At 45.1% G+C, this 26,549-nt stretch overlaps 1 protein-coding gene across 4 annotated transcripts in view; it reads right to left on the reverse strand.

Moving 5' to 3' along the window:
* Positions 1-26,549, reverse strand: part of LOC138157295 (scavenger receptor class B member 1-like) — a 103,254-nt gene that overhangs the window by 35,540 nt on the left and 41,165 nt on the right. For all 4 annotated transcript variants that reach the window (XM_069082992.1, XM_069083079.1, XM_069082843.1 and 1 more), the window contains exons 2-3: positions 11,381-11,538; positions 5,516-5,657 (exon numbers count right to left, since the gene is read on the reverse strand). In XM_069082992.1, the coding sequence (XP_068939093.1) occupies positions 5,516-5,657; positions 11,381-11,538 (300 nt within the window). The remainder of the gene's footprint in view (positions 1-5,515; positions 5,658-11,380; positions 11,539-26,549) is intronic.

A 26,549-nucleotide genomic window follows, 5' to 3' on the forward strand; every position in this document is an offset into this window, starting at 1 on the left:
TAAAGGTACATTTTTTTGTTCACATTTGCCTGTTTATTAAAATTGCTGTCAATGTTCATTAAAATAAGCCCTCCCCTGAAAATAAGCCCTCTGGTGTTTTTCTGTCCAAAAAATTAATAAGACAGTGTCTTATTATCGGGGAAACACGGTAGTAATGGAATATGAAGATCCCCCTGTATTGGCTTGGTTTTCAAATTGATTGTGTTAAAACCCAGAACTTGTTAATCCCATCAGTGGGATGGACTTGTTGACTTGAAAAGAGTGCTGAACTGGGAGGAGCTGGTGATATAGATTTGGAGAGACACAAGAGAGAGGCAGAAGAACTTTTTGGAAGCAGCACCCTCATGGAGGCAGAGAGAGACTGAGAGGATTGCTGAGGGCCACTTTGAATTGCCCTGGACTTTTGAGACCTGCCCCCCCCAGAGCTGCCAAGGACTGAGGAGACATGAGTGTTTTGCTGGTACTTTGTCTGTCTGTTTTGATGTTGTTTTGCCAGATTTGTCCACTGGTGAAGGACAGTGCTGTTGTTGCAGAAGCCTGGGAACCTTTCTGTTGGTTCAGAAGCCCTGAAGAAGGATTTTCTTGTTGTATGTTTACAGAAATCCTGGGAGAGGGTTTTGCTAATGTTTTCAGGGGTCCTAGGACTGTTCTGCAGACAGAGGATGAATTAATGAAGAGACAGGCAGTGTATCTTGTGGCCTTGCTAAGCTTTGTCTCCCCAGGAACAAAGATTGCTGAGAACTTGCCTCTTGTCAAGATGAAGAAAAGATCTCCATTTGGGTATTAAGTGCTGTGCTTAAACTTGTTGTAACTCTGGGGTAGATTTCAATTGTGATCCAGGGGTGGGGAACTTTTGACCTTTTTGTGTTCTATGAGTGAACAAATGAAAGTACTTTACTTATGATTGGAAACTAATCTCCATTTGAGAAGAGGGGCTTTGTGATGGACTAAATGAAGGTACAGCCTAGGGGTGGAGTAGTATTTAGAACAGGAACTTTGTAACTGATTGAATGAATGGAAGGTCCTGGGGTGGGGTAGTGCTTGGAGATTATTTAATCACACTTAGTAAATGCTGTATTTTGAATGATGTCATGTTCTGACCTTCTCTGTTCTTAATTTGTCACTGAATAAAATGGAGAGCACCTATGCTGGTATTTTGAACCTTGGGAAGTTGCCTTTCCTTGGCATTACATTACAGAAGATTAATGTCTAACAAGGTGGCAGTCAGGTCCAGAAAGATTTTAAATGCTAAGCAGAGAAGGAGTTTGGATTTGATCCTGGAGATAAGAGGGAGCCACTGAAGTTTCTTGAGCAAAGGAGTGACCCGTTCAGTCCTGTGTTTTAGAATTACTGCTCTGGCTGCTGTCTGGATGATGGACCAGAAAGGGCTAAACCTAGCAGTGTGCTAGGGCCAGCTCACATTGTTAAATTTTCTATGTAAGAATTTACACCTGAGAAATCAGCAAATGTTCGACTTACTGTTTTACCAATTGTCTTCACTTAAGAAAGTGATGGAAAAAGTTTTAAGAATACAGTATATTTGGGGAGTGGGGACAGTTGTTAAAAACATTTACCAGCACAACCCTAAGGCCCTTTATTTCTGTCTACCTCAATCTCCCATCTGTCAAATGGGCACCTCTCCCTTGCCCCCTCACTATCGACCTCCTCAGGTAAAGTGATGAGATCCTGAACCCTAAGGGATGTCATGATTAAGCCACGAACATTTCTCAAATATATAGAGAGCTGAGTCAAATTTAGAAGAATATAAGCTACTCTCCTGTTGATAAATGGTGAGAGGATATGACAGGCAGTTTTCAGATGAAATAATCAAGCTATTTATAGTTATATGCTCTAAATCACTATTTATTAGAGAAATACAAATTAAAACAACTCTGAGGTACCACCCAACATCTATCAGATTGGCTAATATGACATAAAAGGAAAATAACGAATGTTGGAGTAGATGTGAGAAAACTGGGTCACTAAAGCATTGTTGGTAAAGTTGTACAGTGATTTAACCATTCTGGGAATTAAGAACTATGCCCAAAGGGTTATAAAATTGTGCATAAAACCTTTGACTCAGTGATACACCAAAAAGATTAAAAAAAAAAAAAGAAAGGGCGGCTAGGTGGCGCAGTGAGTAAAGCACCCCAGTTCAGTTCTGGCCTCAGACACTTAACACCCACACACACAAAAAAAAACTATCCGTATAACCTTGGGCAAGTTACTTAACCCCAATAGCCCTCCAAAAGGCAAAAAAAATAAATGCTTAAAATGCAGAAGGCTCATAAGTACATGTAAACAAATAGAAACCTAAAAACAATAATCCACCATACAAAAAGGGGTGGCCAGATGGCACAGCAAGTAAGAGAACAGGCTCCAGTGTTGGGATCACCTGGAGATCGAATCCGGGCTCAGACACTTAGCACCACACCCAGAAACACCTGGCCATGTAACCTTGAGCAAGTTACTTAACCCCGATTGCTTAAAAAAAAGAAAAAGGACCTATGTGTACAAAAATATTTTTAGCACCTCTTTTTGTGGTGGCAGAGAATCAGAAATTGAAGGGAAGGCCCATCAATTGGGGAATGGCTGAACAAGTCGTGGCATATTATTGTAATGGAATACTATTGTGGTATAAAAAACGACAAGCAAGATGCTTTTAGAAAAACCTGGGAAGACTTACGTGAACTGATGCATAGTGAAGTGAACAGGACCAGAACGTCGTACACAGTAACAACATTGTACAATGATCAGCTACAAATGACTTCACTATCCTCAAGTAATCTAATGATCTAGAACAATGAAAAATGATCTCCATCTCCAGAGAAAGAGCTGATAGAGTCTGAGTGCAGATCGAAGCGCACTATTTTTCACTTTATTTTTCTTGGGATTTTTTGTGAGTGTTTTCTTTCACAACATGACTAACATGGAAGAATGTTTGGCATACCTGCAAGACGTGTATAACTGATATCAAAATGTTTGCCTTCTCAAGGAGGGGGAGGAAGAAGGATAGAATTTAGTACTCAAAATCTAAAAAAAAACAATGTCAAAAATTGTTTTTATATGTAATTAGTAAAAATAAAATATTTAATTTTTTTTTTAAAGATTAAGAAATGAAAATGCCCTCAGAAAGAGTTAAAAGGGTCACACAAAAGGTCATTATTCTTATTAACACAAACAATGACCCAGCCTTTTCTTCCTTGTTCCTTTTGGAATTCAAAATGCAACATCAAGAAGAGTATCTTATCAGTCCTTTTTCTGTGACCTTTACAATCTGACTGGACCTCCATTTCCTGATCTATCAGAGAAGGCAATCATTTCCCCAAGGTGTCAGGAGTAAGTTCACTTAGTCTCTCCTAAAACTGATGGTTAACATCAGAAGCTGGATTTGACCCAGATCTCCTGACTCCACATCCACCATACTTTCCACTGTGTTCACACTCCTTTTCTCCCCATTTTCGAACAACTCTGCGACACAGGAGCTATTATTATCTCCTTTTTACAGATGGGGAAACTGAGGCAGACAGTAGTTAAGTGAATTGTCTAGGGTCACATAATGAATAAGTCAAGTCAACAAGCCTATACTAAGTGGAAGGGAGTAAAATAGGAAAAGACAGGAAAGGTAAAAGGGGCCCAGATGATGAGGGGGCTTAAAAGTCAAACAGAAAATGTTGAGGCTGAGGGCAACAGGGCCCACTGGAGTTTACAGGGCTAAACAGGTCACTCCTCTGCTCAAGAAACTTCAGTGGCTTCCTTATCTCCAGGATCAAATCCAAACTCCTCCTCTGCTTAGCAATTAAAACCTTTCTGGACCTGACTGCCACCTGCCTTTTGGGGCTTATTAGACATTGCCCTCCTCATACAGTCTGTCGTCCCGACTAAATGCTCTCCATCTCTAGCCCTTGTGCCTTGGCCCTACCTGCTCCTTGGAGTTCCCTCCTTCCTTGAACCCACCTCTCTGAATCCCTAGTTTCCTTTAAAACCTTAGACCAGGAGTAGGGAACCTGCAGCCTCAGGCACACATGTGGCCTCTGGGACACAGGCTCCTCACCCCTTTCTTAGACCATAAACTCCTTGAGGGCAGGGACCTTTTTTTGTGCTTAGCACAGTGCCTAGTACACAGTAAGCCCTTAATAAATGCTCGTAGACGTGACCTGAGAACTTGGCTCAGATGCAGGCTGTTATACCTTCCACCACCCCTCCCTGCCTTTCTGGTGGAGTCTTTCTTGAAGGCTGGGAAGGGAGGGTGGGAGGGCATGTGCCACGGTCAGATGTGGGCTTTGGGAAGATCAATGTGACAAATGATTGCAAGATGGAGCAGAGAAAGGAGGGACTTCAGGCACAGGCACCAATCTGCAGGCTGGAGTCATAGTCCAGGTGGGAGGTGACCAGGCCCTACATGCCAGAGGTGGCAGCATCAGAGGAGAGATGTTACCAAGGAAAAAGAGTAGAGGCCTTAGCAACTGACTGCATATGGGGGAGCTGGTGATACCTTTGAGAGGAAGAAAGAAGTTGGTAATGCGGGAGGGTTGGGGCGGGGGGGCAAGATAAAGAGCTCCAATTTGGACATTTGCATTTAAAATGTCTACAGGATGGTCCAACAGGCAGTTAGACAGAGAAGTCTGGGAGTTAGGGAAGAGGTTAGGGCTGGAGAGGTAGACCTGAGAGCCATCCTCATAGAGACGAGGATGGGACTGATAAGATCACCAAATGAAATGGCGTAGAGGGAGAAGGGAGAAGAAGGGGAAAGTGGAGAAAGGGGATGGGAAGGAGAAGAGGAAAGGGAAGGAGAAGGGGAGAGGAAGGAGAGGAGGGAAGAGGAAGGGAAGAGGAAGAAGAAGGGGAAAGGGAAGAGGAGGGGAAAGGAGAAGGGGAAGGGGAAGAGAAGAAGGGAAAAAGGAAAGGGAAGGGGGAGGTGGAGAAAGGGAATGGGAAGGAGAAGAGGGAAGGGAAGGGGAAGGGGAGAGGAAGGAGAGAAGGGAAGGGGAAGAAGGGGAAAGGGAAGAGGAAAAGGAAGGGGAAGAAGAAGAGAAGAAGGGGAAAAGGGAAGGGAAGGGGAAGGTGGAGAAAGGCAATGAGGAGAAGAGGAAAGGGAAGGGAAAGAGGGGAAGAGGAAGAAGGGAAGGAGGAAGGGAAGGAAGAAGGGGAAGAGGAAGAGAAAAGGGAAAAGGAAGAGGAATGGGAAGGGGAAGAGGAAGAGGGCTGAGAACAGAGCTTCAGAGGATGCAGTTAAAGGGTGGGGCCTGGATGAAGATCCAGCAAAGGAGACTGGGGAGTGGTCAGACAGATAGGAGGAGAGCCAGGAGAGATCAGTGTCCTAAAAGCCTAGAAAGAAGACAAAAGGATGCTCATACTGTCAAAGGTTTCAGAGAGGTCAAAAAAGATAATGATTGAGAAAAAGTAACCAAGGATCTGAGAGGTAAGATTTGAACTCAGGCCTTCCTGACTCCTAATCCTGCCCTCCTATCCACTGTACCATCTAGCTGTCTGTGGAGGCATGTGCTGGACTCACCAAGACCAAGATGTTGGGCATCACGATGTAATCGGTTTCTAAGCCCTGGGACATTTCAGGCTGGAATTCAAAGGAACGGTATTCTAAGAAGGACACTGTGTCATTGTCATTGAAAGTGATGTTTCGTTTCTGTCTGTATTCTCTGTGAAAACAAAGGAAGGGGACCATGAGCACCCCATCTGTCAACATCTCCCACACATTCTCTCCATTTGCTGGGCCATCTCTAGGTCAGCCCTTCACAGGGACACCTGAGTCTTGTAGTAGGACTCTCTGCTTTAAATGTCTCCCCCAATTACATAAGAGGTCCTTGCAAGCAGAGACCATCTCCCTTTGCTACGCATAGTCCCATGGCTGAGCAAAATTAGGAAATGCTTTGACACCGAATCCCCTTCTCATTTGCTATAACACCATCACCCCCCCCCACACACACACCCCAGCTCACCTCCCCCAGGCATTCCACCTTGATTTTCTTAACACCCCTCTCTCCTGCTCTAACAAAAAGCCAGAATTCAGACTGCAGGGTCTCCCAGCCAGTCCAATCCCCACACATTCCTAACTTCTCGAATAGAGATTTATGATATTGGGTGTTCTTGGTAAAACTCCCTATGTGACTAACATTCCAGGGATCCCATCCAGGGCCGTGTAATTCCCACAAGAACACTCTACTGATGGTAATTAATAGCTCAAAGTCCACCTCTTCCGGGAAGACTTCCATGAAAAAAAAACTCAGTGCTACCACTAAAAAGAAAGAAAGAACAAACAAGCTGGGATTTCACTGATATCCAACAAGGATGCTTAAGTCTTTTTATGTTCTGGATGCCTTGCGCAGTCAATCTGATGAAGCCTATGGACTCATTCCCAGAATCATGTTTTAAATACAAAAAAATAAAATAAAGAGGAAGAGAAAGGAAACTAGACATTAGTGGAAATAAAGATGGAACTGACAAAGTAAAGATGTAACTCTCCACGGTGCCCTGGGGAGGGAAGAGGAGGGAAAAGAAGGTGTCTGTGTACCCCAAGTTAAAAAATCCCTTGGTCTAGAGTTACTGTTAGGAAGCCCATTAATCAGTGAAGACCAGTACCTGGGCTGCCAAGTCTAGTCTCAGACAGAGCAGGGTTTTGTATTTTGATAAGCAATTTTATTTTTTTGGAGGCAGGGTCTTCCTCTATCATCCAAGCTGGTAGAGCAGAAGTCACTCTTGGGTCTAACCCCAATACTGATCTTCATAGGAGCTTTAACCTGATCCATTTTCTGGGTCAGTTTCACCCCTCCTTAGGCAGACCCCCACCCCACCCCCAGCCCTGCTCCCACAGGCTCACCAGATTGGAGGGGTCAGAGACAGTGAGGACACCTGAAAGGCTAAAACATCTCGGAGGCTCAGAGATCCACCAGTCTCCGCCTCCCCAGGAGGCAGGGACCATCCCTGGCTAACTGTTTTTCAATACAACCTCTGGTAATCCAATATATTTCATTTTATGCACATAAAAAACTGTGACACCAAGCTCCATGGGCTTTATCTGACTGCTAAAGGAGTCCAGGACACAAAAAGGGACCAAGAACCGCTCTTCTGGAGAGCTGTCTAGGGGCAATGTGGAGTTAAGTGACTTGCCCAGGGTAGTAGCTCAGTCCAGAGGAATCAGGATCAGGATTTAAACCCAGATCTTCCAACTCTGAGGCCAGTCTCCAAACCCAACAGCACATAGTCTCTGGGGCACCATGATTTTTAACTCTTTGTCTTCCTCAGTTACTCAAGGAGTGGATTTCTCTCTCTGCTTAAGGCCTCTCCAAGCAAAAGTACCTATGAAATCCACCTTCAGCAAGAAGTTTTACCCAACCCCTCTTAATTCCAGTGCCATCTCTCTTTCAATTATCTCCTATTTATCCTGGATATAATTTGGTCTGTATATATTGTTTGCATGTTGTCTCCCCCATTAGACTGTAAGCTCCTTGAGGGCAGGGACTGACTGTCTTTTTTTGCTTTTTTTGGTAAGCCCCATGCTTAGCAAAGTGCCTGGCACACCATAGGTGTTTAATAAATATTGATTGATTGATTATGAACTTATTTATCCCACCTGTCCTGCATTAGAAATTCACCTGCTGGGGAGCAGGGGACAGTCACCTTCTCAGTCACTTCAGTAACCAGTCAGTAAATGCCTACCATGTGCTAGGTGCTATTCCTATGTGGCCTCCTTACATTCTATCAAAGCAACTGACTGCCCCAAAGCATCCCTGCTTCTCTCCTTAGTTCACAGGGTGAGAATTCCTGCCCCGTGTTGAAAAATGCGCAGGCAGTTGTTTCTGTCCCTGATTTCACTGGCCTGTGAGGCCAGGTGCCAGGTTTTTGAACCAGAGCATTATCAGTCATTTGCTCTCCTTCTGTTCTGTTTCCGGTAAAATGGCAAAAACAGCATTGAAGGTGGAGTTGGAAGATTTGAGTTCAAATTCCCCTGCATCACTTACTATTTGTAAAACCTTAAACAAGTCACTTTATCTCTGTGGGCCTAGCCCCCCTCATTTGTAAAATGTAGGGTTTGGACCAGCTAACCTCAAAAATTGCCTTGAATTCTAAAGCAACACAGACAATACTCAATTATTCACATTCATGGAGAGGGGAATGGTACTTCCACATAATCTAAAACCAACAATCCAGCTAATATTAATAATAATACATATATATTCTAATACTCACAAGGACACTGTACTAGAGAGGACCCATCAATATAGGCAGACCTTCCAACCCTGCCTATCCATTGAGTTATAGCAGAAAGAACAATGTATATGGCAAAGGACCCACGATCAAATCCCACCTAGTACCCGTGTGACCATGGGCAAGTCAGTTCTCTGGATTTCCATTCTGAAAACACTTAACATGAGAGAGTTAGGATCAGATGACCTTGGAAGACCCTTCTAGCTCCAGACTTGTGACCTCATCCCTGTGACCCACAGCCAGCCCTACTGACCACAGGAAGGTCTACTCAACACGGTAAAAACTTTTTTCTAGCTCTCCCGGTCTCAAATGGATGTCAATGGAACACTCTTGATAGAAGTCTGGCCCATATTTTTTCCCCTGGACGTACACTTCCGCACAGACATTCTTAACATCCCTTCTCCTGTGTGAACATCTGCTCATGCCCATCAAATGTTTCTCCATCACCATGTTATCAGGGCTGTAATTCAATGAGGAAAATCATCGTACCTACAGCATTCTAAGCTTGCCCTAAGCTAATAAAGTGATTTTACATCCTCGGAGCAAAGACCGAGTGGGGCAGAGAGTTAAGAAGCCAGGAACTGGGGACCCTGCCCATGCAGGGACTGTCGATGATAAAATAACCCCTGGCATGTATGTGTATGTGAATACAGATAACCTACACATGTATGGTGTATCTCTATATTGTGTATCTAAATACATATGTGTATGTTTATAACTATGTTTGCATATGCATATGGTATGTCTGTGTGTAAATTAGGTAATTTGAATAATTATAACAATTATTACTGAATTCATTAATAAATATAAATAATGCTCATCAATTTGTTAAATTATTTCTTCTACTTGTGTTTATTTATCAAATCAATTATTAAATATAGGTTCATGAATTGTTATTAAATTAATTAAGCAACAATAACTAGCTTTAAGCACTATAATAACAATAGCAGCAACTCACATTTATCTCGACCCTACTAAGTGCCAGGTGCTGTGCTAAGAGCTTTGCAATTATGATCTCATTTGGCCCTTACGCCAAGCCTGTGAGGCAGGGGCTACTATTATTATCCTCATTTTATAGATAATGCTGATGATAATGATGATGATGATGATGAAAGCTAATTATATAGTGTTTACTAAGGGCCAGGCACTGTGCTGAGTATTGTGTGACTATTATCTCATTTGATCCCAACAGCCCTGGGAGATGGGTGGAGTTATTAGCCCCATTTTACGGATGAGGAAACTGAGGCAAATGCAGGTTAAGTGGCTTGCCCAAAGTCTAAGCTAGTGAATAGCTGAGGTCAAATTTGAACACAGTCTTTCTACATCCATTCCCCAAGTTCTATCCCCTACGCCATCCACTGCCTCTATAAATAGGAAAAGGTCTTGGTTTTGTTTAAGGTAATATGGGAAGGATGGACTATCTCTCCGGCTCTAAATCTCTGATCATGTGATGTCTTCAGTATGGGGCACTCCAGGTACTTCAGCTCCCTCCACCAAGGGAGATCTGCCTCTCTCCAGGAAGGCAGAGCAGCCTGGGGCAGGGGAGGCCACGGTGCATCAGAGGTATCCTGATGCCAGCCCCCTAACCACTGTGCCACGCTGCCTGTCAGCCTCATGAAGTACCACAGCTCAGAGAACTTAAATGCTTTGCCCCTGGGTCCACAGCAAGAATGGGGTAGGGGAAGGATGTGCCCCTTGGTCAGTCTGCTGCTCTCTCCCCTGCACTGACCACACTGACCCCTCAGAGGGACAAAGCCCCAGGCTCCGACAGGGGCCTCCAAAGCCCTCCCTCTGGGGTAGAGCTCCCCAAAGTCATGGTACTTCGCTTAGAAACCACTGCTTAGCTCATTTTGTGCTGTGGGCCCCTCTCTGCTTGCCCCAGGCTAAGAGAGCGAGTGTACATCTCTGAGCAAAAGCTAAGGGTTAGAGGCCAGAGCAGGGGACCTCACCCACACAGGGGCCTTAGACACCGAGCCATCTGTAAAGCCAAGGCCCCAGTGGACGCTGGGCTCCCTTCCAGCTCTGTGTCAGTGATTCTAAGACCTACTATGTGCAATCCCAAGACATAAAAGGAGTCTCTGCAGGAGAGCAGGAAGAGCCCCAAGTACAGGGAGAGGAGACCTGGTTCTTCTGGTCCCAGTACTTGCTGATAACTATGTGAACTTGGGCAAAGCCTCCCCTCCTTGGTGGTCTCTCTGTTCCTGCATCTCTACAATGAGAAGCTGGACTGGGTAGCCTCTGAGCATCAGGCCTGGAGTGCTAATCTGGCTGTATGACCCTGGGCAAGTCACTCGACCTTTGCCTGACTCAGTTTCCTCATCTGTAAAATGGAGATAAGAACAACCCCTACCTCCCAGGGTTGTTGGAAGGATCAAATGAAGTAAACTGTAAAGCACTTAGCAAAGTGTGTGGTACACAGTAGGTATCATATAAATGATGTCATTATTATTCCAGCCCTAACAGGCTGTGCTCTAAGATGATTTCTAATATATGCTATATATATATATATGTATGTATGTATGCATGTTCACACACACACACATACACACACACCTTGTTCGCACTGTTTCTCCTCCCTCCCCCAATTACACCAGGAACCCCTTGTAGGGGGGGGGCTTTTTTTCCTTTTTTTTTTTTTGCTTTTTTTTGGAGGGGGGGAGGGCAAGTCAATTAGTGTTAAGTGACTTGCCCAAGGTCACACAGCTAGTAAGTGTTAAGTGTCTTAGGTCAGATTTGAACTCAGGTCCTTCTGAGTCCAGGGCCAGTACTCTATTCCCGGCGCCACCTAGCCGCCCCAATTTTTGCCTTTCTATAGTAGCACACAGTAGGTCCTTACTAAAAGCTCAACTATTCCCTATGACATCATAAGCTATCATTTTGTTCCAGATGAACTAACGTCAATGCGATGCCTATTCAGGTTCCACTATGAGCAGAGCTCTCTAAAGGCCCATGACCAGCAGATTCTGATGACCCAGAGGCCGTCCTCTCCCTGCTGTTGCTGTCCAGCCGCCCCAGCAAGCCCCAAGCGCTCAGCGGCAGAGAGCCCACAGGCAGCTGGTCCAGGTCTTCCCGCCCTGCTCCGCCAGGCACCCAGTGGCCAGAGTCACTGGCCTGCAGCCCGCAGCGGCGCCCGAAGGCAGCCTGGCCAGCTGCTCACCTGTAGACGTAGGGCCCCCGCTCCTCGACATGGGGCTTCTCCCCCTTCAGCACCTCCTCCGCGTTCAGGATGTGGAACAGGTACACAGACATGTAGAAAGGGATGGGGATCTCCTTCCACATCTCAAAGGACAGGCTGCTGGGGTCGATCCTGACATTCTGCGGAGGGAAGGAAGCACATGATTAAAGGGTGTCTTTAGTGTCTGTATCCATGACATCACCACTGCCACAGCGGGTCCTGGAGCCCTAGACACGGCCACTGAACTCAGAGACACGGCCCGGGATGCCCACACTTCCAGGGAAGGCAGGGAGGGTCCACAGGCACCACATGGGCAGACACAGGAGGGAGAATGGCACCTCCTGGACGCCCGGCTCACGAGGCCCCAGACCGAAGTCACCTCGTCTGACTGCCTCGTTTTGCAGATGAGGAAACTGAGCTTCTGAGAAGGCAAGTGACCTGTCCTAGGTCACACAAATTATAGTAGGTTCAGTGAGAGGAGGAGAAAGCGGCATTACAAAGACCAAGCTCAGGCCCCAAGAAGAGAGGAGAAAGCATCCCTCTGTCCCTTCTGCAGGGGAAGGGGAAAGGGGGCAGACGGGCACAGAATCCTGCCTTTGCTACCACCTTCCAGGGAGACCTCTTCTTATTCTCCACTATAAGAAACAGATGGGGGCTAGGGGGAGGAAGTAATGGGTGGAAATTAAGTGATGTGACTGGAAATGGAGGAAACAGAAGTCAGACAAGGTCAGTCATTCTGTCAAGAGACAGGGCTACAGTGGCCTCTGCTCCTTCCTCGACGTGCAAATGAACTCTCCCTCCACCCCCACCGCAGCTTCGAGTACTACACACACACACACACACACACACACACACACACACACACATTGTATTTGTATGTACTAGTATTTGTGTGTATGTTTGTACATATGTGTACTATAGGTGTGTGTATTGTATTGTGTACATGTATATGTGTGTGCGTGTATATATGTATATATTTGTATTGTATATGTATATATGTATGTTGTGTGTGCATTATGTCTATGTATGAGTATATGTTGTGTATATATGTGGGTATATGTGTGCACATACATATATGCATACAAACATGTTTTAAAGATGTCTAGTGCAATGGAAGGAGTGGTGAGTGAAGACAGGAGGACCTGGTTCAGATTCTGCCTCTAATGCCCCTCTGAGACCCTGGGCTAACCCCTCACGTCCCAGGGCCTCAGTTTCCTTAACTGTAAGATGCCCTGGCCGGCGTGTCCACAGTAAAGCTGAAGCCCCGTGCCTCTGCAGGCCCCACAGCACCAAGAACTGGGCTTGGGGGTGCGGCAGGGGGCGCTAAGGAGAGCCTGCGGTAGGTCTGAACCCACTTTCCCAGGCCCAGTTGGTGGAGGGGGAAGTGTTCCACCCCCAGCCCCCAGGTGCTGGCAGGGATGTTTGTACTTGTGCTCCTGCATCATCTCTGAAGTAATTACATCCCTCTGAACTAGCCAAAAAATCAAGACAAAAATGAGGGGAAGGTCCTGTTGGCCTTTGAGGTTCCTTCCCGTTTTCCATCCAGGATTCAATGAGCCACGCAGTATCTGCCAACAAATCCCAGCAGAGGAAAACCAGGCCAAGGCTGGGGAGCTTTCCCAGGGTCTAGCTTCTCCCTGGCATTTCCACTTCCAGCCCAGTTAACAAGTCAGATTAAATCACTTTAGCATGTGTGCAGCCCGGCATTCTTTCTGCCAAAAGCAAGCTCAGAACACGGCGTGGGCAGGTTGGGGCAGCTATGCCCACATTGCCAGGGCAATCCCTCCCCCCCTCCCCCAACACCCAACACCCAGGGGGGCCGAGGTCGCCTCATCCCGTGCCCTCCTGGCTTGGCCTGCACAGTCCTCCGTTGGCCTGGCGAAAACACAAGTGCAGTTTTTTTGTGGGGACAAAGAAAAAGAAGGTGAGGGGTGCCCACCCACCAGGAATGGACCATCAAACTACAGTATGCACATGATATTATGCTACAAGAAATGAAGATAGGGCAATTTCAGGAAAACCTGGGAAGATTTCTACAAAAGAATGATTTATACAATAACTTTACAAAAGTAAACAATTTTTTGAAAGCCTTGAGAAGTTGGAAAAACACAATGAGTAACTGGAATTCCAGAGAACTGATGAAGAAACATGCTGCCAATCTCCCAATGGAGACATGATGGGCTCAGGCCAAAGAGGAAGAGACATTTTTTGGCACATTGTCGATGCAAGAATCAATTTTTGCTTAACTTTGCATATTAGAAGGATTTTGTTTTTCTTTCCCCTGCCCTCCACCCTAAGGAGGGAGGAGGGAGGGAAAGGGAGAAAAACAAAATAGATCCAATTTTTAAAAATTAATTTAAAAAATTAAAACAACTGAGGCAAACCAGCTTTAATGTTTGTTCTACCTCCTAACTTCTAAATTAGTCTATTGCATTTCTCAGAAAGAGGCCAGCCTATGCAGGAAGGCCTTTGAGATACAAGACAAGGCTTTCCCCTTTCCTCATCTAACTGGTTTGTGAACAAGCACCTGAAGGCAAAAAAATAAAAATAAAAATGGCACTCAGCCGCCTTGTACCCACATCTTTCCCTTAGGAGGCTCGAGTCTTTGACTAGCATCTCATCCCATAGCCAGGGAACCAGAGTCCTTTTCCCTTCCTCCAACCCCCAAGCCCCTCCTCAAAGTCTACCCATCCTTCAGGACCCAACCCAAGTCTGACCCAATTCCATGGGGCCATCCCCGCCTGGTGCGGTGACCACTCACCTCTCCTCTGACACATGCCGCTCTCATCACCCGGTACTCTGTATCTGGACTTAAGAGGCATAACCCGAGTTCAAGTCCAGCCATTTACTAGCTGTGTAACCCCCTCAGCAAGTCACATCTATTTGCTTCTGTTTCCTCAACTCTAAAATGGGGGTCATAGGGGAGCTAGGTGGCACAGAGCACCGGCCCCTGGAATCAGGAGGACCTGAGTTCAAATCTAGCCCCAGACACTACACACACACACACACACACACACACACACACACACACACACACACACACACTAGCCATATGACCTTGGGCAAGTCACTTAACCCCAACTGCCCTGCCTTCCTCCCTCCAAAAAAAGAAAATAAATAAATAAAATAAAATGGGCGTCATAACAGCACCTACCTTACAGGTTTGTTATGCGCATCCAATGAGATCATATTTGTAGAGGCCTTAGCGCACTATCTGGCGCATAGTAGGTGGTACAGAAATACTTATTCCCTTCCCCCTTTCCTACATCTATGGATAATATTCCTTCTTTGGCTCCATTTCCCTTATTTCTGGCCCTGAGGAGGAGGTGAGATGGTACAGGGGGCAGAAAGAGTACTGGGCTTGGACTCACAGGACCTGAATTCAAATCTTCCCTCTGATACTTACTATCTCTAGGACTCTCACTATGCCATAGATTCCTTACCTCTAAAATAGAAGACCATTCTCCAAACTTAAATCTTTGAGCCTTCAAGCACCCAAATTCCATATTGTGTGACAGCTCTGAACAATTACAGGATGAAAAAAAAAAAAAAGACTTTTTAAAAAATCTTTTCCAAAAGATGGGGCAGTGGGAAGGACATGGCTTCTGAAGGAAGAGAACTTGGATTCAAAATCCACCTGCTTACTAACTGTGTAACAGGTGCAAGCTTAAGCAGCTGCTTCTTGTCCCTGGGCCTCACTTCCCTAATCTATAAAAGGAGAGGAATAAATTAGCTGGTGTCAAACTCAAACAGAAATAGACATTTGCCAGCCACATGCTGACTTACTGACATTATCTACGCTGCATTGTTGGGGCAGCCAGGTGATTTAGTGGATAGAGTATCCGGCCTGGAGTCAGGAAGACCCAAGTTCAAATCTGGCCTCAGACACTTCGTAGCTAGGTGACCCTGGGCAAGTCATTTAACCCTGTTTGCCTCAGTTTCCTCATCTGGAAAATGAACTGGAGAAGAAAATGGCAACCCACTCCAGTGTCTCTGCCAAGATAACCCTTCCAATGGGGTCAGGAAGTCAGACAGAACTGAACACCAACCACCACCTCACGTCTGCCTCTCAGAATCCCTGGCTTCCTTCCAGACTCAGCCCAAATGTCATCTCCTGAAGGTTACCTTTCACCTGCTCTGTCTGTACATCTTGTCTTCCCCATTAGATTCTAAGCTTCTTGAGGGCAGGGACTGAAATCACTGAACAACAACAATATTGTGTTGATTTTGTTAAACATTTGCCACTTCCATTTGAATCTGGTTCTGGCCCCACCTGGGAGTTCGACACCTCTGGGTTAGCGGCCCCTTGGTGTCTGCCCTGGGATCCTGTGAGAAGGGACTGGTCTTCCTTCACTCTCATAGGCAGAGAGGCTGCATTGGCTTTGGGCTGTGAATCCTGACTCACTGGGAGCAGGAGCCAGCCACGATTTTTCTGAGACTCAATTCTCTCATCTGCAAGGTGGGGATAACAGTACCTGTTGGGCAGATCCTAGATGATGAATGTAAAGTTCCTTGTAAAGTCCAGAACGAGGAAAATGCCAGTTAGTATTTCTTTACTAGTTCTCAAAGGCAGAGTCAAAAGTAGCATTATAATCCCAAGCCTTACCAGAGCTGAAATAACTGGAAATCATTCCAATTCAAGCCAAGCATTCATTAAGCACATACTGCATACAGAGTGTTACATTAGGGGCTGAATAATGACACCCGTTGACGTCAAGCAGCTCAGGAGTGGGAGTGGGGAGGAAATAGACTCAATGAACAAGTATACAGAAGAATAAAATAAATAATCCAAAGCATGTTGTTGTTTTTGTTCAATTGGGTCTGATTCTTTGTGACCCCATGGATCATATCGTCCACGGGGTTTTCTTGGCAAGGAAAATGGTTTGGCCATTTCCTTCTCCAGATGATTTTACAGGTGAGGAAATTAAGGCAAACTGGGTTAAGTGACTTGCCCAGGGTTACGCAGTATCTGAGGCCACATTTGAACTCAGATCTCCCTGACTCCAGGCCCAAATCCAGTGCCTAGGAAAACTCAAAGAAAGTGACCTGTAGACCCAAGAGATTCTAGAAATAAGGAATCCCATCCAACTGGCAACTGAAATCTAAAAGCTTTCAACAGTTGAAGAGATTGTCACCATCAAGCAAACAGGCCAATATGTTCCCAAATGCCTCCAGGTGAGAGAGAGTAGACTAAGTGAACCTTTTTTTTTTTTTACCGATGTAAGCTCTCAGTAACCTCTGAACTCAAGAGCCCACGGGCAATGCATCCTTCCAGTTAACGTTCTGTTGACCATTACTGGAAAGTAGGAATCCCTAGAGGAAATTCTGGCCCATTTACAAGACCTCTGGCATAGAACAGCCTGATGCTTTGGGTATTTTTGTTCTTACTTTTATTTTTTGGCCAAAAAACCCACTTTCCGTTAAGAAAATTTTAATAGGAACCCAAGACACTCTCTAGTCAATGTTTGGGTCATCTGAGCTCGGTGAATGCCCGGAAAAACCTATTGTCTGTAGGCAAAGGACAAAGGAGGCTGCCCCGTGGTCCAAATAACAAGATCTAAGACAGTATTCCTCCCATGAGGAAGCACACGCCCGTGGGAGCTAGCCCTGGGACAGGGACAGCATCATCAGGACCCACTGGTGGGAAGGTCATCCATCAGGGTACAACATTCAAGACAGGCTAATCTGCCTCTTCCCCTACTCATCTATTTGCCAAAGGTTAGGGGGTGAGAGTCCTTGCTCAGTACAAAGGTAAATGGCCACGACCTTATGAATTAACCCACTGAAGTCAACTGGCTGCCTTTACTGAGGCCTTATCCTGCTCTAAAAGTAAAAGAAAGGCACTTGCTCTTCTCTGCCTAGAGGAAACCCATCAAGAAAAGACAGCCTGATGCATAGCAGACACCAAGAATCAGGATGCTAGTGCTACCACTCAAATACCAGGTCGTGCTGGGGTTCTAAGCCCTGCATAAGCTAACCCTCCCTCCTAGTTTCCTCACAACTGACACTTTCTCACCCTAACCCTAACCCTCCATCTCAGCTGCAGGTGTTTTCACTGGCTGTGAAGGGAAGGCTCTCCCTCCTCATCCCTTCCCCAGGCTTCTCTGCTTCAAGCCCTAGAAAAAATCTCCCCTTCTACAGGAAGTCTTTTCCAATCCTCCTTAGTTCTACTGTCCTCCCTCCATTGATCATTTCTGATTTATCCTGCATGTAACTTGATTATATGTAACCGTTGACATGTTGTCTCTCTGTGACATTGATGTTTATCCTTCATTTTCAGAGGACCGATGACATCATAGGAGATGCCTTGGCTTGTCTGTGAACTGCATTTAATCGAGGCAAAGCTGCACAACGTGGTCAGCCTCATTCTTGGAGAGTCATCAAAGTCCAGTAACAAGACCAAAGTCAAGCTGACTGGTGATGGCACGGGATGCATGATGACCTTGGCATCTTTGATGGATGACCAAGCTCTAAGTGCTCCACAGGGCCTGCTTCAGCCACTTTCATGGCTTCTCATCTGCCCATTCTACCAGGGGAAGTCTACACATGCTTGGGGTATACATCCACCTAACTCACTGATAGGTTTGAGGCCTTCAGTCTGCCAAGAAAGTCTTACTGGGGTGTGGTCACTGACATGATACAGCTTCTTGGAGATACAGGTGAGAGTTGGGTGGCAGGTAAAGTCAAAGGTGGAAAAGCGGCCCTGAAAAGGGGTTGGCACCGCTCACATCAGAGGTGCTAGCTCTCCTGAACAGCCCCCCCACACACACACACATACATACCATTAGCTTATGAGTACCTGGAGAGCATGTATTATCTTTTACCTTTCTTTTATCTCTAACACTGTAATAGTAATGGCATTTAAAGATTCCCCTGTATTGGCTTGGTTTTTGGTTTGATTGTGTTAAAACCCAGAACTTGTTAATCCCACTTGTGGGATGGACTTGTTGAAGTGAAAAGAGAGTGCTGAACTGGGAGGAGCTGGTGACTTAGATTTGGAGAGACACAAGAGAGAGGCAGAATAACTTTTTGGAAGCAGCACCCTCGTGGAGGCAGAGAGAGACTGAGAGGATTGCTGAGGGCCACTTTGAATTGCCCAGGACTTTTGAGACCTGCCCCCGGAGCTGCCAAGGACTGAGGAGACATGGCTGTTTTGCTGGTACTTTGTCTGTCTGTTTTGATGTTGTTTTGCCAGATTTGTCCACTGGTGAAGGGCAGTGCTGTTGTTGCAGGGGTCTGGGAACCTTTCTGTTGGTTCAGAGCTCCAGAGACTGTCCTGCAGACAGAGAGTGAATGCTGTCCACTGGTGAAGGACAGTGCTGTTGTTGCAGGGGTCTGGAGACTGTTCTGCAGACAGAGAGTGAATGCTGTCCACTGGTGAAGGACAGTGCTGTTGTTGCAGGGGTCTGGGAACCTTTCTGTTGGTTCAGAAGCCCTGAAGAAGGATTTTCTTGTTGTATGTTTACAGAAATCCTGGGAGAGGGTTTTGCTAATGTTTTCAGGGGTCCTAGCACTGTTCTGCAGACAGAGGATGAATCAATGAAGAGACTGGCAATGTATCTTGTGGCCTTGCTAAGCTTTGTCTCCCCAGGAACAAAGATTGCTGAGAACTTGCCTCTTATCAAGATGAAGAAAAGACCTCCATTTGGGTATTAAGTGCTGTGCTTAAACTTGTTGTAACTCTGGGGTAGATTCAATTGTGATCCAGGGGTGGGGAACTTTTGACCTTTTTGTGTTCTATGAACAAATGAAAGTACTTTACTTATGATTGGAAACTAATCTCCATTTGAGAAGAGGGGCTTTGTGATGGATTAAATGAAGGTACAGCCTAGGGGTGGAGTACTATTTAGAACAGGAACTTTGTAATTGATTGAATGAATGGAAGGTTCTGGGGTGGGGTAGTGCTTGGAGATTATTTAATCACACTTAGTAAATGCTGTATTTTGAATGATGTCATGTTCTGACCTTCTCTGTTCTTAATTTGTCACTGAATAAAATGGAGAGCACCTATGCTGGTATTTTGAACCTTGGGAAGTTGCCTTTCCTTGGCATTACATTACAAACACTTAGCAAATACCTGGCACATAGGAGAGGCTTGATAAATGTTTATGGATCATATAAAAAAAAATGCTCCAAATCACTAATAATTAGAGAAATACAAATTAAAACAACTCTGAAGTACCACCTCATATCCATCAGACTGGCCAAGTTGACCCCTCCCCCCAAAAAAAGCAAATGACAAATGCTGGAAGGGATGTGGGAAAATAGGGACCTTAATATACTGTTGGTAGATCTATGAACTTGTCCAATCATTCTGGAATGCAGTTTGAAGCTATGCCCAAAAAGCTATTAAACTGTACATATCAAGCAATATCACCACTACGTACAGAAACCAAAGGGGTCAAAAATGGAGAAAGGACCCATATGTACAAAAATATTTATAACAGCTTTTTATGGGGGCAAAGAATTGGAAACTGAGGAGGTACCCATTAAATGGGGAATGGTAGAACAAGATATGGTATATGAATGTGACAGAATACTATTGTGCTATAAGATGGTTTCCGAAAAACCTGGGAAAATTCATATGAACCGATACAAAGTGAAGTGAGCAGAACCAGGCAAACAATTTATACAAAAACACCACCACCATAAACACAAAAAACTTGAAAGAATAAAGAACTCTGATCACACAAAGACCAATGATCATTCCAGAGAACTCGTGATGTAAAGTAACTCCAGATACAGCTGAGGAACTCAGAGTGCATCCAGATTGAGACGCTGTTTATCTGGACATGGCCAATGTGAGAATTTGCTTTGCTCGATTCTATATATTTGTGATGGGTTTCGTTTTTCTTGCTTTCTCGGAGTGGGGAGATAAGGAGGAAGAGAATGTGAACCTGAAAATGAAATTTAATGTTCAAATGAAAACCATGTAGCAAAAAAAAGAAAAAGTAGAGGAAGTAGTGCAGTCCATTGGAAGGTGATCTTTGAAATCCTTTCTAGCTTTAACTCAAATTTTAAAATCCTTCCTTGACCATCCCTAGCTCTGGAAAAAAGAAAGGAAAAAAGTATAACCTTGGGCAACTCGTTTAAGCTCCACAGGACTCACATTTCCTCATCTGTAGAGGGCTTCTGAGGTTCCAGCATGAGATCTCAGATCCTACAACACTATGATGTGTAGTCTATACTGGACTGTAAGCTCCTGGAGGGCAAGGATTGTCTTTTAACTTTCTTTGTATCCTCAGTACTTCACACAGGGCCTGACAGATTAAGTAGGTGCTTAATAAATGTTTGTTGACTGATGACATCTTTTACTCCTGTTTTTCTTAAATGTTTCTCACTGGTCATATGTTCTAGCCCACTCCCACCCACCAAGCAACAATTCATTGCCCTCTATAAAATATTAATTTTCAATTCTTTAATCAATCAATAAACATTAAAAAGTGCCTACTATGTGACAGGTGTTGTGCTAAGTGCTGAGAATACAAAAAAAAAGGCAAAAGACAGTCCCTGCCCTCAAGGAGCTTACAATCTAGTAAGAAAGATGGCATGCACATAAATATATGGGAAAGCAAGCTCTACACAAGATAAACAGGAGATAATTAACAGAGGGAAGACACTGGAATTAAGAGGGGGTGGGGAAGGCTTCCAGTAAGAGATGGGACAATCTTCAGGACTATTCTCACTTCTCACCAGGCACACTAACAATGACAATAATTTCCTCTTGACTAGCACAAGTTCCCTGAAGCACTTTTCTCACTAAGATCTTGCCAGAGAAAAAGTGTGAATATTATTATCCCCATTTTATAAAGGAGAACACTGAGTCTGGAGGAAGTGGGCTGCCCATGGTCACACAAGAAAGAAACCATAGGATTCAAACTCAGGTCTTTCCCTAGACTCAAATTAGGCAGGGAACGTGCATCTCCCCTCTTTGTATCTGCAGCAGTCGGTCCACCACAAACAGCCGGCGCTCAATGAAAATGTGTTGGTGTAAAAGATGACATCCCTTTCTAGTCCTCAGTATCACTACCCATGACATCTCCCTTTATCCCTCACACTGGGTTCCCTGCATCCTTAGGGCGCTCCATATCAGAAGCAAAATCAGAGGGGTTTCTTCCTTCCCCCCTTTATCTAGTCCCTACACTCTGAGCCCCCAAAGCAAAGTGATTCTGTCCCTATTATCCAGGGGAACTTCTCTCCTTCCCACACTCATCCAGCTTGAGTTTTCTGAAATCTGCTTCCTCCATCCTAAAGCTAGTGTGAGCTCGCTCGCTCTCCCTTCTCCCTTTCTCCCTCTCTGTCCCTTCCTCTCTCCTCTTTCTCTCTCCCCTCTTCTCTCCTTTCCCTCTCTTTCTCCTCTTCTCTCCTCTCCCTCTCTTTCTCTCTCCTCTTCCTCTCTGTCCCCTCTTATCCCCCTTTCTCCCTCTCTCATCTGACATGACTTGTGAAATCCTACACTGCCTCCCTCACACTTTTTCCCAACCATCAGGGACACGCTTTCCTCTTACACAACCCTCATGACGCCAGCCACCACCCCCTCACGCAGAGCATTTACCAACTGTCCCTCAGCTGTCACCTTGATCTTGGCTTGGCCATTTGTCACTTGACAGCGATGGCCCTGCGGTGCCTGCCTTTCGCCAGCAGCCGCTGGGAATCGGGAGCAGCCATGTCCAGAGAAGAGTGGGCCAAGTGGCCTCCCACCCAGCAGACACGTTTTGGGAGCACAAAACATGAGATGAACCTCCTCCCCTGGGGCCAGGCCTAGGAGCCCTCAGCCTGGAATCCAGCCTTCAGAGGCTTCCAGGGGATCGAGCAGGGCCACAGACATGAGAGATGTCAAGGCTGGTGAAGATCCTCCATCCCCTCAAGGTTTTCATTTTGCAAGCGATATCACCATGGCCCAGAAATGTTGAGTTACTCCACCAAGGGAACACAGCTCACCACTGCTGGAATGTCGTGGGAGACCTTGGTTGTTCTGTCCTGATTTTTTACCCCAAAACATTCTGGTTTGTCTTAAAAATGTATCCCTAATCTCCTGCCCACAAACTTATCCAAACCTTTTTTTCTCTTATACTCAGCTCTTAATAACCACTTGAGGAAAGGAGGGAGGGAAGAAAGAAGCATTTATATGGTGTGCACTGTGTGCCCGCTCCTGTGCTAAGGGCCTTCGACAAATAGGATCTCATTTGGGCCTTGCAACAGCCCTGGGAAGTATCTGATGCTATTATTCCCATTTTACAGATGAGAAGACTGAGGAAAGTGGAGGTTAAGTGACTTGCCCAGGGTCACCCAGCTAGGAAAGTGTTTCTCGATTTAGTTTCTGTACTTTTTTTTTTTGACTCGAGCATAAGTTGGATTTAAGCGAGGCAGCATTGCTCAAGGTCATGGGCCTCACTCTCTTCCACGGCCTTACGTAGCAGGACAAGTCAGGCCAACTAGTCATAGCCGAGGATGCAGTAGATGGCCTTGGAATCTTCAGTCTGACCAAATTCTCCACAGTGCTTCCTTCTGCCTAGGGAAGTCTTCGTATGTTTGGGGTGAATATTCCCTAACTCACCTAGAGCCTAGGCCTGTCAGTTACCCTCAAACCTGGTTTAGCCCATCTACCAAGACAGTTTTACTGGGATGTGGCTGCTGCACATGCTACTGCTTCTTGGAGCCACAGGTGAGAGTTGGGGGAAGGTGGGCACCAGAAGTGGATGAGCAGCCCTCACCCCAGACATGCTGGGCCTCCTGCACCCACACACACTCCCTGGGCACTTACATGTTTGTGGATTGGCTAACTGCTAACAATTTCTCCCAATCTCAGAAGTTGAAAAGAATTCTGAGGTCAATCAGTACAACCCATACCTGTCCAAGGATTCTTTCTACAACAACCCAACCAATGGCCATCCATCTGGCTTTTGGTCAAAGGCTCCAGGAGGAGAGAACCCACCAGCAGCCCATTCCCCTTGCAGGTAGTTGCATGGAAAGTCTTTGGGCATGGAGCCTAAATGTAACTTTGCAATTTCCATCCACTGAACCCTGTTCTGCCCTTGTAGAGCAAATGGAACATAACTAATTCCTCTTCCTCATGAGGGCCCTTCACATTTGAAGACAGCTACTAAGGGGGCAGTTCTGTGGCACAATGGATAAAATGCCAGGCTTAGAGTCAGGAAGACCTAAGTTCAAATCTGACTTCAAACTAGCTGGGTGACCCTGGGCAAGTCACTTACCCCTTTGCCTCAGTTTCCAAAATGAGCTAGAAAAGGAAATGGCAAACCACTCTAGTATCTCTGCCAAGAAAACCCCAAATGGAGTCACAAAGGATCAGATACGACTGAACAACAACAAATTTATATTCCTGGCATATAGCACAGTGCTTAGGAAAGAGCAGTACCCAATAAATGTTTACTGAATTCAAGGCCCACTACCATCCTGGTCACCTCTCCTTCAGGATGCTTTCTAGCTGGACACAATACTCCACCTGTACTCTGAGCAGCACCGCTGTTTGGAAGCGATGCATCCATCCCCAAATCACACGACTTTGTTTCTTTTTAGCTATCATATCATCCCATTAATTCCTTTTGAGGTTTCAGTCCACTAAGACCCCCCACAACTTTTTCAGATAAAGTACTTTCTTAAAGATGCCTTCTCCACCTTGTATTTCAGGGTCAAGTCTTTACATGTTTCCCAATTAAGTTAAATCTTTTAGGTACTGACAGCATGAGCTGTGCCTCCCAGATCTGCATCCTTGGCAATCTGAAGAAGAATTCCCATTCATGGATAAAAAAAAAACAAAACATTTTTTTTTAAAGATCTAAAATAAGAAAGGCCCAAAGATCCATGGGAAACTCTCCTGAAGCCTCCCCTCCAACATCCAAGCTAACACTGATCTATTCCTGACTATTCTTTGGATCCAACCAGTCAACATCTCAGTAACATAGGATTGTGCTATCACCCAGCCCATCCTTCCTGCAGCAGAAAAACGTGTTTACTCTTTAAACACAGATAAGCGTAAGGCCCTCAAGGAGGTTTAGCCATAATTTATGGCTTCCCTTCTCTTCAGCTAAAAAGAAAAAATACTGGGAAAGTATACAACTATACCACCAACACACACAAACACACACACACACTTTTTCCAACCAGGACACTCACTTTGACAAATCAAAACCACTCTGGAAAGCAGATCTGCTTTGGAACAGAAACTCACAGGCAAGATAGCATCTCTTAGCATATAAACCAGTTCAAATTATGTCATTAACACAAGAGAGAATGATGAAAGCGTATGTGTAAGAAGGCTCAGGCCTGTGGAACACCCTTTGACAACGGTTACAGGTAAACTGATAACAATAGCAAAAATAATCAGAATCAGCAGCTGTTGGTGGCAAAGAGTATACAAATATGGCCTCGGGGAAGTAGATGATTTGGGTTCAGGTCCTACCTTTGGCACATATTAGCTGTGACTCCTGACCGCTCTGGATAGTCAAAGACTTTAAGTAGGTTCCCAGTGCTATAAAACTGTGCATACCCTTTGACCCAGCAATATCTCTACTAGGGCTGTATCCCAAAGGGAAAAGGACCCACACGTACCAAAATATTTATGGCAGCTCTTTTTGTGGTGGCCAAGAATTGGAAATTGAGGGGATGACCATCAGCTGGGGAATGGCTGAACAAGTTGTGGTATATGAAAGTCATGGAATACTACTGGGAAGATTTATATGAACTGATGCTGAGTGAAGTGAGCAGAACCAGGAGAACTGTATACAGTAACAGCAACACTGAGATGACCAACTTTGATAGACGTAACTCTTCTCAACAATGACCAAGACCACTCCGAAAGGGTCATGATGGAAACTGCTGTCCACCTCCAGAGGAAGACCTAATGGAGTCTGAATGCAGATCGAAGCAGACTTTTTTCACCTTTTTTTGTTTTATTCTTTCTCCTAGTTTTTTCCCTTTTGTTCTGATTCTTCTTTCACAACATGATTAATGTGGAAATATGTTTAACATGATCATACATGTATAGCCTATATCAGATTGCATCCCATCTTGGGGAAGGAGGAGGGAAAGGAGGGAGAGAGAAAAAAGTTTGGACTCAAAATCTTCTAAGAATGAATGCTGAAAACTATCTTTACATGTAATTGGAAAAAATAAAATACTATTAAGTGGGATGGGGGAGGGAAGTAAGTTGTCCAATATTAGTTGGTAGAGGGAGTTAGTTTTCACCAAGTAGCTCCCCTTCCTAAGCAGATAAAGCCATGGATCCTGATAGAAATTAATAGTCAGTCAATAAACATTTATTAAGCACCTACTATATGACGGGCACTGTGCTCAACACTGAGGATTACAAAAGATGCTAATGACAGTCCCTGCCCTCAAGGAAGTGCAATCCAAAGAGGGGAAAAACCAGCAAACAAGCCATACACAAGACAAAGAAGAAAGAATTACAAGAGGGAAAGCACTAGCTTTAAAAGACAGGTTAGGGGAAGCTGGGATTTTGTCATCATTGCTCAGTCGTTTCAGTGTTGTCCAACTCTCCATGATCCCATTTGGGGTTTTCTTGGCAGAGATACTGGAGGTTTGCCATTTCCTTTTCCAGCTCATTTTACAGAGGAGGAGTTAAGTGACTTGCCCAGGGTCATCCAGCTGCTAAATCTCAGACCAGATTTGAACTCGGGTCTTCCTGACTCTAACCCTGGTGCTTTATCCACTGAGCCGTCTAACTGCTTCCATACTGGAGTGCTTTGCCATTTCCTTCTCCAGCTCATTTTACAGATGAGGAAACTGAGGCAAACAGAGTTAACTGACTTGCCCAGAGTCACACAGCTAGTAAGTGTCTGAGGTCAAATCTGAACTCAGTCCTCCCTAACTCCAAGCCCAGTGTTCTATACACTAAGCCAGCAGACTGCATCTCTACTCTAACTTTACCTGCTCCAGGAGGTACAAGGTAAATTTACTGAAACATATAAATTAGTCCTGACTCTAGCGCTGACTAGAGGTAAGTCCTTGAACAAATCACCTCTATGGACTTCGGTTTCATATTCTGCAAATTGAAAAGACTTGATTCCAAGGGCCCCTTAGAGCTCTCAGCCTGAGACTACACAGTGCAGTGGACAGATTAATTAGACTTGGGGGTCAGGAAGATAAATAAATAAATGATGCTGCAGAC

This window comes from Petaurus breviceps, unplaced genomic scaffold, assembly GCF_028583685.1.
Source record: "Petaurus breviceps papuanus isolate PSGF00001 unplaced genomic scaffold, PetGlider_PUasm1.0 101, whole genome shotgun sequence".
NCBI lineage: Eukaryota > Metazoa > Chordata > Mammalia > Diprotodontia > Petauridae > Petaurus > Petaurus breviceps.